The sequence below is a fragment of the Mesoplodon bidens genome, assembly GCF_964165515.1.
Source record: "Mesoplodon bidens genome assembly, chromosome: 20".
Classification (NCBI taxonomy): domain Eukaryota; kingdom Metazoa; phylum Chordata; class Mammalia; order Artiodactyla; family Ziphiidae; genus Mesoplodon; species Mesoplodon bidens.
In genome coordinates this window covers 17,838,984-17,851,152 of record NC_138181.1, presented here as the reverse complement: position 1 = coordinate 17,851,152, position 12,169 = coordinate 17,838,984, and the positions used below count along the sequence as shown (strand labels likewise).

At 39.2% G+C, this 12,169-nt stretch overlaps 2 protein-coding genes across 11 annotated transcripts in view; one reads left to right on the top strand and one right to left on the bottom strand.

Moving 5' to 3' along the window:
• Positions 1-10,938, bottom strand: part of PURG (purine rich element binding protein G) — a 35,458-nt gene extending 24,520 nt beyond the window's left edge. For 2 of the 7 annotated variants that reach the window (XM_081220734.1, XM_081220739.1), the window contains exons 1-2: positions 10,702-10,938; positions 9,507-10,385 (exon numbers count right to left, since the gene is read on the bottom strand). In XM_081220734.1, coding sequence (XP_081076860.1) covers positions 9,507-10,379 — 873 coding nt within the window. In that variant the 5' untranslated portion in view covers positions 10,380-10,385; positions 10,702-10,938. Of the gene's footprint in view, positions 1-1,349; positions 1,471-4,493; positions 5,154-7,136; positions 10,386-10,701 lie in introns of those variants that run through there. The other 5 variants (XM_081220737.1, XM_081220736.1, XM_081220738.1 and 2 more) reach the window with 5 other exon arrangements.
• Positions 10,939-11,029: 91 nt separating this feature from the next.
• The window catches only part of WRN (WRN RecQ like helicase), a 135,027-nt gene continuing 133,887 nt past the window's right edge, over positions 11,030-12,169 (top strand). For 2 of the 4 annotated variants that reach the window (XM_081221210.1, XM_081221207.1), the window contains exons 1-2: positions 11,030-11,138; positions 11,433-11,553. The gene's annotated coding sequence lies outside the window, so the exon portion shown is untranslated. The remainder of the gene's footprint in view (positions 11,139-11,432; positions 11,554-12,169) is intronic. The other 2 variants (XM_081221208.1, XM_081221209.1) reach the window with 2 other exon arrangements.

Here is a 12,169-nt window from a genome sequence, read left to right as displayed (position 1 = left end):
AACTGAACCTTCAGACTATTTTACCCTATTGAAATTTCTAGACTGACAATCATTGGTATAAATCACACTGCTAGTCTGAAAGACCTAGAAATAAAATACAGTTTCTGAAGTAAATTAGCAAATGATAAGTAAAGTTATCACACTAGGTGTGATACACACTAGGTGTGTACACACTAGGTGTCTTGTATTCCTAAGTCATTATCTCATGATTCTGTTGTTTTATTTGCTGGGTAATTTTGTCACTTAGGTGTGTTCTTTTGGTAAGGTTGCTTGGAGTGTTTGAAATGGGAAACTGAGGAAAATTTCTACAAAATGGCCAGGGTAAAGAACTGCCAAACTAAAGTATTCCCTCCCATCCCACTTAGATTTCAGACTACACTGAAGAAGAAGCAATCAAGAACCTAAAATCGATCTGCTATTTGAGGAGAAAGAGAAGAGAGGAAAAAAACTTCTACAACAGCCAATTCACTCTATAGAATTTGTTGATCAGATGGCTAGTGTGAACCACCACCAGGCTAAAGACTGTTTTAGTAAACGTTTCTGCAATCAAATTTTATGTGCACAGATATTATTTTTTTGAAATTGACAAAACACACGTATACATGCACTTCAAAATATGCTTTCCTTGCCCGTGAACACTGTCTTTGATAAAGAAATAGGCATCCAAAAGACAGGTTTAGGGAGAAAGGTGTCACTCTTTTAAAATCCCCTCTGTTGACAGTGGTGGTGGCACCAATGACTGGAGGACTGGGATGCCTAAATAAATGCCTCTGAGACAAAAACCTGTGTGATGCTTTTCCTCCCCTCTAATCATCAACCTCTGTAGTTTCTCAAGGCTAAAAACAAACAAATAAACAAACAGACTCATTATGTTTTATCTTTGCACACCCTAGTAGGGTCCTCTATAGCAAAACTATATTGTTCGAAGTTCAGCGTTCTTGATTTTCTTTGTTAAATGTCGTGATTTGTAACATAGGATCTTCAATAGGCCCAAGGAAATTGGGGTCAAAGGAAGGACCTGATTCTCGGGGACCAATGCAATGACAGTTGCAGTGTATTGTTTAGCAATGTAATTTATGGTTATTTCAGGAACAATGGCATTTCACAAAGTGATGTTAACTTTAAAAATTCTTTTGTCACGTGCAATATAGAAAATGATTATAAAACAAGTGTATAAAACAAGTGATGATACTTCCAAAAAATTAGACTTCATATAGATAATAAAAATATTTCTTAAAAAAATTAAAGCATAGGATAGTTATATAGTAAGTATTGGTCTTAGGACTAGGAACAAAATTTTATTGTGTGGCTAGAGAGATACCTATCTGTTATAAAACTGACACTTCTGCATGCTCTTTTGGGCATCATCACAGGTTGGTGCATTATTATAGTTGTTTTTAATATAAAGAGAGAATCTCTTACTCACACTTTCTAATCCGGGTATTATTCTTCTGTTTTTTCTTTCACATTCTGTTAATACAGAATTTAAGAAGTTTAGAGTAGGAGGAAACCCTAGCTTCTAGTACAATCTTGTTCATGTTTCATATAAGGAAACCACCAAACAAAAGTGAAAGGATTTGCTCAGGGTCAGGCCATACACTGGCAGAATTAGGTCTTATTATTCTTTCTCAAAGGCTCTTTTAAAGGTTAAATAAACAGGGATTTAGTTTTGAGAATGACTTATTTATCTCATTTCTATTAGATTGATTTCTTTTGTTATAAGCAAGCAAATTAATCAGCCACCACCTTTCTCTTCTCTATTTCTTCTTTTATATTTGCCGCCTCTAGGCAACAACTTCATCAAATCCACAACAAATCATAAATAAAATCCTGAAGAAGAGTATTATCCTACAGAATCATTTGTTCTAAGAAAAATAAAATACTGAATATTTCCAAATATAGGGGTCTCAGATAAAGACATTTGGCCTCTAATCAGATCAAATAAAGTAATCAGATTTATACCGTTATTCTGATAAAGACTAAAGCCAACAAAAGCACTTTCCCTCCAATTTTACATTTTGAGCGACTCTAGCTTTTAAATACTATGAACACTTTTCTTAGGGATTACTTTCTCTTTTCTTTACTCTTAATATTTCCTGGGAACAATGAATACTTGGAATAGAATAACACAGAAACTAAGTATAAAGGGGTAAAATAAAAGTACAGGCAATGCCTATTCAATCTTAGAAAAAAGTCAACACTAAAGAAGGAAACGTATATTCCACTTAAATGAGTATTTTCTTCATATTCACATTACAAACTAACCTCACCGTAGCAGCACTAATTCATTACCAATAAGCTTTTATTTATTGGTAGATGCCACTGGCCTCAGTAAGACTATGCAATTTCTCACAAGGGATATTCCAAAGAAGGTAAAGTTTGGAAAACAATTTACCAGAAAGCGTCAACATGGGAAACTCCTTGATTAAGGATGGAAAATTATTAATATTTTTTAGCCTAAATTTAAGCAAAACTCTTCCTGAAGGTGAATTACCTTCCTTTTGATCCCTCTTTTTAAATAAAGAACAATACCTATAAACCATTTTAAGCTTCAACAAGTAAATACCTGGTGATCTTTACCAATGTTACAGATTCTGCAAAGGATAATGAGTTATTCATCACTAAAATAAAAGAAGCAAACTCTTTTATGCTTTAAAAATAAATGTTTAAGAGAATCTTGTTTTCTAACAACACTTTTTCCATGTTACAAACAGAAAATCATGCCATCAGTTATGGAGATATTATTCTAAAGTTGAAACCAATGCTTTCATTTTTAAACCTTTTAACATTTTCATAGAGTTTACACACACCAACCCACATACTCATTAATTTGAGAAATTCTTTCTCAACCCACATACTCGTAATTGGTTGTTTTAATTCATAACTATATAGGATCCTTCAGGGTTCAAGTATGGGACCTTTAATTTTTCAGATAATTTTTTCTTGGTGGTTATTAGAAAAGTGACATTAAAGTGCCTCCTTGATGTGAATAAAAAGAGAACTGTGACTTTTGAGGGGGAGGGGTTGGGAAACTATTAAAGCAACTTTGTTTATATTTTCAGGAATAGTAATTATGCTAATTTCATTTTCAAACAATTATATTTGCTATTTTATATTCTTACAGCAGAAAACAGAGATGGTTTAGTTGTACTTGTAACCTCATAGCCCTTACGTTTTTAATCTTTCCCAAATCATCTTAGTACCTTTTGGTCCCAAGGAAATCTGACGGACTCTGGGTCCCTCAGTGGGGAATCAATGCTTTAAATAATCAGAAGTAGCGTTAACCCTTTGTTTAGTCTTGGATTTGACTAAATGTTAAATGAATTATTCATTAATAACTATACTTTTTCTCATTATAAATATAAACCCTCGTGTTAATAAATCTAAAGATTTCAGCAGGATCATAACCTTTTGCTATGGTTCTAGTGCTGATTTACTCTTACAATGGCAAGGTCTTTGGATAAAAATAATAGTAACAGAAATAGTAAAAACTGACTAACAGTGATAATTTATTAAAGCTTTTAAACATGGGTGTTTTTCATTTGGGGACACAGTTAATCTAAAATACACTTTGGGTAAATAACTTAACATCCTGAACTGTATTACCTCAGGAAAAAGACCAATACTTTTTTGAGGGAAGGAAGAGAGGGAGCTAGGAGGGCAGAGTGGTTTCAAATAGGGACGGGAAACTGAATATTTATACATTTAAAAATTGATATATACATATATTTGCATTTTGAGTAAATTCCAATGGGAGTCATTTGAAATTTCCTTGAGGTTCCCTTGGTGTCATAAATAGTTCAAATTAAATGTAACTATCTATGCATTTAATTGATCTATGGTAACTAGATCAAGTATGGTATCTAGGTAAAAGGGGAAAAAAATTCACTTATAATGACAGATCTAAAATTGATACTACTGGGTACAGGAGAGTGTATACGATATGTTTTCAACTGTATGTTTAAGAAGAATATCTGTATATATAATACATATGCTTGTATATGCACAGTAACTCCAGAAGGAGACACAAGAAATTGGTAACACTAGTTGCTACATTTCAGTGTCTACCCATCTGGCCCATTTAAATTTTGTACTATATGCATGTTTTCCTTATTCAAAAATATTGACTAAATAAATTTAAATTACTTTAAAAATCATGTCAAATTAAGGAAAAAAAGATTAATTTTTTAACATTATACAAGAAAATATACTAACACATAAATTGTTTTTCTACATAAATTTGGGTATGACAGAGTAACTGTGATCTAAAAACTCAATTTTCGGGCTTCCCTGGTGGCGCAGTGGTTGAGAGTCCGCCTGCCGATGCAGGGGACACGGGTTCGGGACACGGGTTCGTGCCCCGGTCCGGGAGGATCCCACATGCCGCGGAGCGGCTGGGCCCGTGAGCCATGGCCGCTGAGCCTGCGCGTCCGGAGCCTGTGCTCCGCAACGGGAGAGGCCATAACAGTGAGAGGCCCGCGTACCGCAAAAAAGCCCAAAAAACTCAATTTTCACAAGACGTGAAATTGGGAAAAACATACTTTCCCTGTACCTCACTGCTACAGTATTGTGGACTACGGATTGTCTCAACAGCATAGTAACATCCCTACTCTCTTCCTCTAATGGGCTAGCCATGAGCCAATATTTCTCTATGAAATTCAAGAAATCTTTAAGGAAACTCCAGAAAGATTTTAAGAATCTTATTTGGCAGTGATAAATATTATACCTGTATTATTCTGTTGGCATAGAATCAATTTTAAATTATCTTTGTGGTTTACTTTAGATTTTATCCTGCCAAAGATGTTTGGTGTTTTGGTAAAAGAGAAACTTCAAACTATGTGATGACTAAGCAAAGCTCTTACATGAAGCTTGGAATAAGATTTTACAAATAGTTCCAGTGAAAGACATTTGGAAATAAGCAGGAAAAAAGAAAACCTCACACTTATGAAAAAATGATTCCCAGAACACTACTTCAAATTTGCAATTAAGTCCTATTTACTTAAGTATTAAAATAAACCGTAAAACAAATTCTAAAGGAATGATAATACATACATCAACTTTCATTGGTAGCTGCTTATTAAAACTGAGCGTCTGAGGGTGTATTCCAAGTTCATCCTCTTCAAATTGTGCAGCTCAGATAAATGTTTATTGTACTGAAAATATTTGCAAAATTACAATATAAATACATGATTATATTAAGATAGGATCACTATATATAATGTATTCTTATCCACAAATATAAAATGAATGCAGTAAATATAGTATACTCTTGATGAATTGTTAGTACACAGTGTTGTTAGTAAAGTACATACAACCTATTATTAAGCAACAATTATCTAGTTTTCAAAGGTATATCTTAGGAAGTTTTCAGGATGGAAGGATACACTAAGTCCCCTAATAAATACCCTTTTTGGTTGGTGAAAGTTAGTTCTTCTGCAAGTTTTGAAATAATATCATATTTGTTTTAGCAATTGTTCTTAGGCTCTTTGCATTTCCTTAATTTGAACTTTCTTTAGTCTGGGTGTTTTCTTAACGATGCCTTATCAGCCAATCATACTTTTAATTCTAATATAGTATCATGTACTGTCTTTTCATTACTAATTTAAACACACATCAACAATGAAACAGAATTGTTAAACATTTTTATGTCTGCACAAATTCCCAAAATTCATTTTCAGGGTATTATGGGGAATCTCAATTAGATATAATCTCAACTGTAATACTAACCTGGGCTAGAAAGAGTTTTTTTTTATTGATTCTAGTCCTGAAGAATACAAATATGAACTCTACTTTAAAATTCCTTGTTAAATGTATTGGGATTTGCTTCAGAAACATTTTCTACCCTTCTCCATTACACTGATTTAATGGAAACTTGTTACTACGGCAGTTCCAACACAAACATATGCATGCAAGAGCTCACCCTACAGATTCTAACTACATAGTTATTGAAACACATCCCACTGGTCAAGTGGCATAAATGTACATGTTTTATATACAAAAGGTAAAGTGCATTATTAAATTAGTGAACTGACAGATTGTCTGCCTGGACCATATAGCTTTCAAATAGACAAATGTGAAATTCTCCCATTAGAACCAATTATTTCAAGAGGTTCCAATTAGCTTTTCCACTCTGTCATTTATTTTTTGGCCATGCTCTTTAGTGCAAATAAGCTTGTGTTTGACTCAAGTTTAAGGGACATGGCAGTTTGGGGCTTTAACAAGGAAAATTATAAAATGTGGCAAAGTTTAATACTTTTATAATACATTGCACCTTTTGCATATAAGCAACAGATTAGTGCTGCTTTCAATTGGTCGGAGCACACTGCCAACGATTATGAGGGACCCGTTTCCAAATTTCATACTATCAGCTTATATTATTACAGTTTTGAGCCTGTACCACATTATGCTTGGATTATTATGTGCAAACATCATCAGTGTTTTAGAATTATATAGTGAACTAGTAATTTTGGTTACTAACTTTAACGCTCACTTTTTGACTTCTAACATCCAGTTGCCTTAAGAGTTTTATGTCTTCAAGGCAGGGATCCTATTATTTTGAAGAGTACCATGTACACTTGCAGCTCCATTTATGTTACAAATGCCAATAAATAAAATGTATATTGCACAGATAAGAATAGTAGCGTATTTTATCAGATACATCTCAGTACTTGTCCTAATACCAGAGTTTTGGATTGGATCTTATTTGATTATGGCTAATGAACGACTGGAAATTTTAAGTATCAAAAAGAATCATAGCATCATTTCATTTTTCGGTGAACATTAACTTTGAAAAAAATGAAACAAAAGGACTGGCAGAAGGCTTGATGATTCTAAAGTATATTCAACTGCCGTTACAAATGCATCTATCCAGTTTGTAGCTTTCAGATGGTAAAAACTCTGAAATATACATACAATGTAGAAAATTTGGCTGCCTAACCAATTTTTCACTTAAATTATTAATGCAAAATTAAACTAATAATATTTATATACAATGAGTTAAAGATATTTAAGTCTGACATTGTATCATGTGTATGTATATATATATATATAACACACATATATATACACACATAGATATGTGTGTGTGTGTGTGTGTGTGTGTATATATATATATATATATATATATATACACACACACACACACACTCAAACCTTACCAGACTAAAAACCAAGAAGGAAATTATTTAGACTTAACAGATATAAATATTTTGGAAGGGAAGGTTTTAAGAGAGAGTATACAGTCACAGCAATAGTGATAGGAACACTCAAATACTGGAATATTCACAGCTCCAGATTGCCAAAATCTGACAGGTTGATTATTAATTATTAATAGGCACTACAATGGCAGCAAAGCAATCAGTAGTACAGTAATTCAAGTGTACGCCACCCCTTCATACACCCCAAAACTACTTTTTATCAAGCCTAGAATAGTTATTTGACAGTGAGGACTGTTTAAAGATCCTTGCTACTTTTAGAGTCTCAACACCCGCCATGAGCTATTAACTCTAGTCCTAACACCATCTTCTAACCTTCAGCTGGTCCACAGTGATCCAGATGGCCCACAATTATAATGAACTGGGGAGATTCCTTCATACTACTTGAGGAAACTGGAAATACAATCAGTAAGCCAACACCAGTATGTACGTCTAGGTTACTGATTGCTTGTTCTTAAGTAATGTAAATCAGTGAAATTAATTTTCTTAATTCATATCATAAAGTTTTCTCAGTGACCTTACTTAAGTGTATTTGGGGACAAACGTCTGGAGGGAAAACAACTGTTAAAATAATTGTGAATGACTTATAGCATATAAAAAAAGAGCTACATTCTGAACTCAATCCATGCAGCCAGCTCTCATCAATGAGAGCTATATTTGGGGGTTGAAATCAGTGTCTGGCTTTTAAACATAATTATATGGACTCATTGTGTGGGAGGTGAATAAAGCCAAGATAAAAGACAGTAATTTCATTCAGATAAAATGCAGCTCAACAGATAAAATTTCAGTCAGTTAATACAGGGTGGGTTGGTACACATATACATTATATCCACTTGTATAAAAAATTGCTTAGGTGTTGAAAAATTGCTCTGGCACTTCCTGGAAAGTAATTTTTAATACCAGTAAGTGGGTGAGTCTTGTGTAAAGTAAACCTTGTGTAAAGTATCATAAAGAGCACCTTGGAAAAATGCCTGAATTATTCTTTCAAATATGTTTATAACCAATCTTCAAATTATATTTTTCCAGGCTGAAATTGTACATTTATTCTAAATGCTTTTTAGAGAAAAACTTTTTTTTTTCCTGGAATTAAAACACCTTTAAAAGTCAGGTTTATATTGTAAGTGTTAAAATGGACTTCAGGGTAGCAACTGCAAAAGTGCTACTAAAAATATTATTACAGATTATTTTTATATCAGGTAACTGGTGCACCAACCCTTCTGAAACAGTGTTAAAGCAGCAGCATAAAATATAACACCTTGAGTCCATGATGTATTTGGGGAAAGAACCTCTCACAACCTTCAAATTAGCATGAAAAGCTAAAATATCAAGATTTCCATAGCAAAGCCTCCCACGCAACAGTGACATAAAAGTAATTCCTGAAACTTTGGAAAGTCAATAATAATATATGGTACAATAATCAGAGGTGAAGATGGGATTATAACTAGCTTAGAATAACCAACTAAAACTCTCTCATGGCATTGATATGGCAAGTATAAACTGTAGGGTCACCACAAAATTTGAAATTATAGAATACTATAGTAACTCTAAGATTTGATCCTTTAATGGTACTGTTTAATATTCAGTTATCCAATGGACATTTAATATATTTCTACTCGTACTTTTGTAAATAAATATATTTATAATAGAAGTCAGTTTCTGTTTCTGTGGTAACTGTCCTACAGGTAATCCTAGCAGCTTTTAATGAAGTAGGAATGGAATACTTTTTTGGGGGAACTTGTTAAATAGAAATTCACACTTACATATTAGGTATATGTATCTTTTTTTAGGCTTATGTCATAGTGCAATGTTAATCTTAGTTATGGTATCTAGAAGGTCAGAATGTCACACTGTGCTGATTTGCATACTTCAATAGTCTGGAGCAGCTGAAGCAGCTAAACTATTTAGCTCTGGGAAGGTTGAAATTCCCAAAAGAATTATAGTGTTTTATGGATAACATAACATGAGAATCAGACTCCTTGAAGTATAACTACTAGAGGTATTACTCATAACAAAGGGCCAAAAAAAGAGGAAAAATTTCTTCAAATGATTATGGATCAGTACTTTTAGCCAATTTATGATTTTAACTTTTGCCTGATGGAGTTCAATTTCACTCTAGTCGAGGCATTCTTGCTCTTCACCACTGGCCCTTCTGCCATCCATCCTCTTTTCTTTATGGCTGTTGAAAATTTTCCTCATCTCTTCTTCGTACTTGATAAAATTCTCCCCAAACCTTGTCCAAGCTTTGAATGGAACAGTAATAGTATTACGGTAAGGTGGCCTCACCTCACTTACCTTCAGGAAAATTCCATATTTATTAGAGCCCACATCAAAGTAGAACCTTTTATTGTCCACTCTGAAAGAAGTCCCCTCTGGGAGTTCGACTGGGTCATCGTCTCCACCTCTGCGTTCTTCTATGTCCCCTTCGCCATAGTCTTCAATGAGCTGAACCAAGGCATCCCGAAACTCAATCATCCCTTGTGCTGGGAGGACGATAGTCTGCTCTTGGCCCAAAGTGTGGCCAAAATAACCTATCATGCCAGTTCCCCGGATCATGGTTTGTCTTATCCTTAGGAAGCGACCCCGTTGATTTTCCTTTAGGTCTAGATAGTATTTCCTATTGTCCCTCTCTATGTAGTCTGTTTTGAGGACACTGTGAGGGTGCTCTTCGGACCCCACAGAGACTGGTGAGGAGGGTGCTGCGTGCTTCTGTCTCCTCCTGGAGCTTTGCTCTTTGCCGTGACCATGCTCTTGTCGGTGGCCTTTCAGGCCCAGGTGGGCATAGTGCTCGATGAAGTCCCCTAGACAGTCCTTCAGCTCCGCGGCCACAGACAGGGAGAGGGTCAGTTTACTCTTTCTGATATTGTCTTGCCGGCCTCTCCCTATCCAGACTTCGGCTATCTTTAGGAACCGGCCCCGGGAGCTTTGCTTCACGTCTAGGTAAAACCTCTTTTTCTGGATGTCCACCCTTTTGGAGGCCAGCTCCTGGATTTCGGCTGCGCCTCCAGCCTGGTTAGGGGTGGCTGAAGCCGCGTAGTGGGGGTAGTGGGAGTGCTGGGCCTGGGGATAGAGTCTACTCTTGCTGAGGCCAGAGCCCCCTACATTCTTGCCGCCGCGGCCACGGCCGCCGCCGCCGCCGCCGCCTCCCCTTCGCCTGGCTCTTTCCATCTTCAGCTGCAAGTGACAAACAGACACACGGGGTGGGGTGGGGGAGGAGTGTTGAGAACAATCACAGACGCCCCTCGGCCTGCGCTGCCCCAGCCTCTGCCCGGGAACCCCACAGCTGGCCGCTCTTTGCGCGGCGCCGGCCGCCGCAGCGCCAGGACGGTCCGCGGCGGCGGCGACGGCGGCGGGCGGCGGGCGGCGTCTCCCGGCTCCGCACCGGGCACACAGCATCCCTCCGCCGCCCCTGGCCTCCCGCTCCCGCTCGCCGCCGGGCCGCCCGCCTCGGGCTGGACAGCCCCCGGGGCCCCAGCCAGCACACACTCACATCACCACTGCTGCCATCACCGCCTCCGCCGATGCCCTTCGAGGCCGCCGCCGCCGCCGCCTCCAGCTCTCGGCCCCTCTGTTGCAGCCGCCGCAGCCGCCGCCCCCTGCCTGCTCCCCCGCCGCCGCTCGCACTGCCCCACGCCGGAGCAGCCGGGCAGGGGCATCGCCTGCGGCGCCCACCGCCGCCGCCCCTCCTGCGGCTGCTGCGGGGGCCGCCGCCTCTGTTCGGGCACCGGCCCGCGGCCCGCGGGATAGAGAGGGGCGGGGCGGGGGGCGGGGCGGGGGGCGGTGGGAGGTGGGCAGTGGGCCCCGCCTCCTCCAGCACAGCCCGCTGAAGGGAAGACCGGGTATCCGCTCTCCCCTGGGGCCCGCCTTGACGGAAGCCCAGCGCGTGGAATCGGAGCGTGAGCGCTAGGTGACCGGACAGGTGTGAAGGTGGGGATAAGAACCCGGGTGGCCAGAGTGTTCTGACTTCTCCAGGTTCTGCCGGGACATAGGACTCTGGCGGCCCACCGGCACCCACAAGGAGACTACACTTCCCGGAGCGCTCAGCGGCGGCGGGAGTCCTCCGCGCATGCGTTTCGCGTAGCCCGCCGGGCTAGGGTGGGAGGGGCTGCAGCGCGGCGCTCTGGGAGTGGTGGACTGGGGGCGGGCGGACCCCGGAGGGAGGGGTGGGAAGGTCCGTGTCCCAGAAGTGACGTATGCTGTGTGCGCCGTGACGCTCCGCAGGAATTAGGTCGATTGAATTGGTCAGTCCAGCCTGAGTGACTGGGTTCCAGGCAATGCCGTTGGGATGCTGCACAAGTCGTCCAGCTGAAGGAGAAGTCCCGTTGAACTGACTCTTCTCACGGTAACGTGTCCTCCCCAACCCTTCTTCCACCTCCAGACCCTTGAGGTATCATTCTAGCCTTCTCCGACACTTGCGGTGCTCAGTCCGGCAGAGCAGGCCTCTGGGCTGTGTGTGGGATGTTCCTTAGAGATGGACATCTTCCTTCTCTCTTTCCACCTCCCAGGCACCCAGCCCATTTTGTGTAGTGTAACAAGTTATGTTGGATTTTTTGAGTTCAAAGCATTGAATCCTTAATGGTTTGTTTTGTTTTTGTTTTCCCTGGTTGAATTTGTTTTCTGGATGTGTTTGAGTATGTAAAAATTCTCCCTATGGAAGAGGATATTAAAATACTTAGGATGTTAATTTAGTGGTCTTTAAGTCAGAGTACTAAGGATTTTGTATAGTTCGGTGCGTTAACTTTTAGGGAGCTGAAGGTCGGTATGGGTAGGACATTTAGATTTTCATGCCGTTGAACAGTGGTCTCCCTTTGTTAATTCAACAGATATTTATTGAGCGCTGCTCTAGGTACTGGGGATACCATCAATGAACAAAACAAACAAATCGCTCGTCTTTGGAGTTTGCATTTTGGAGAGAGATAGGCAATGAGTCAAAAGCCTGGTATATCAGAAGGTGAAGA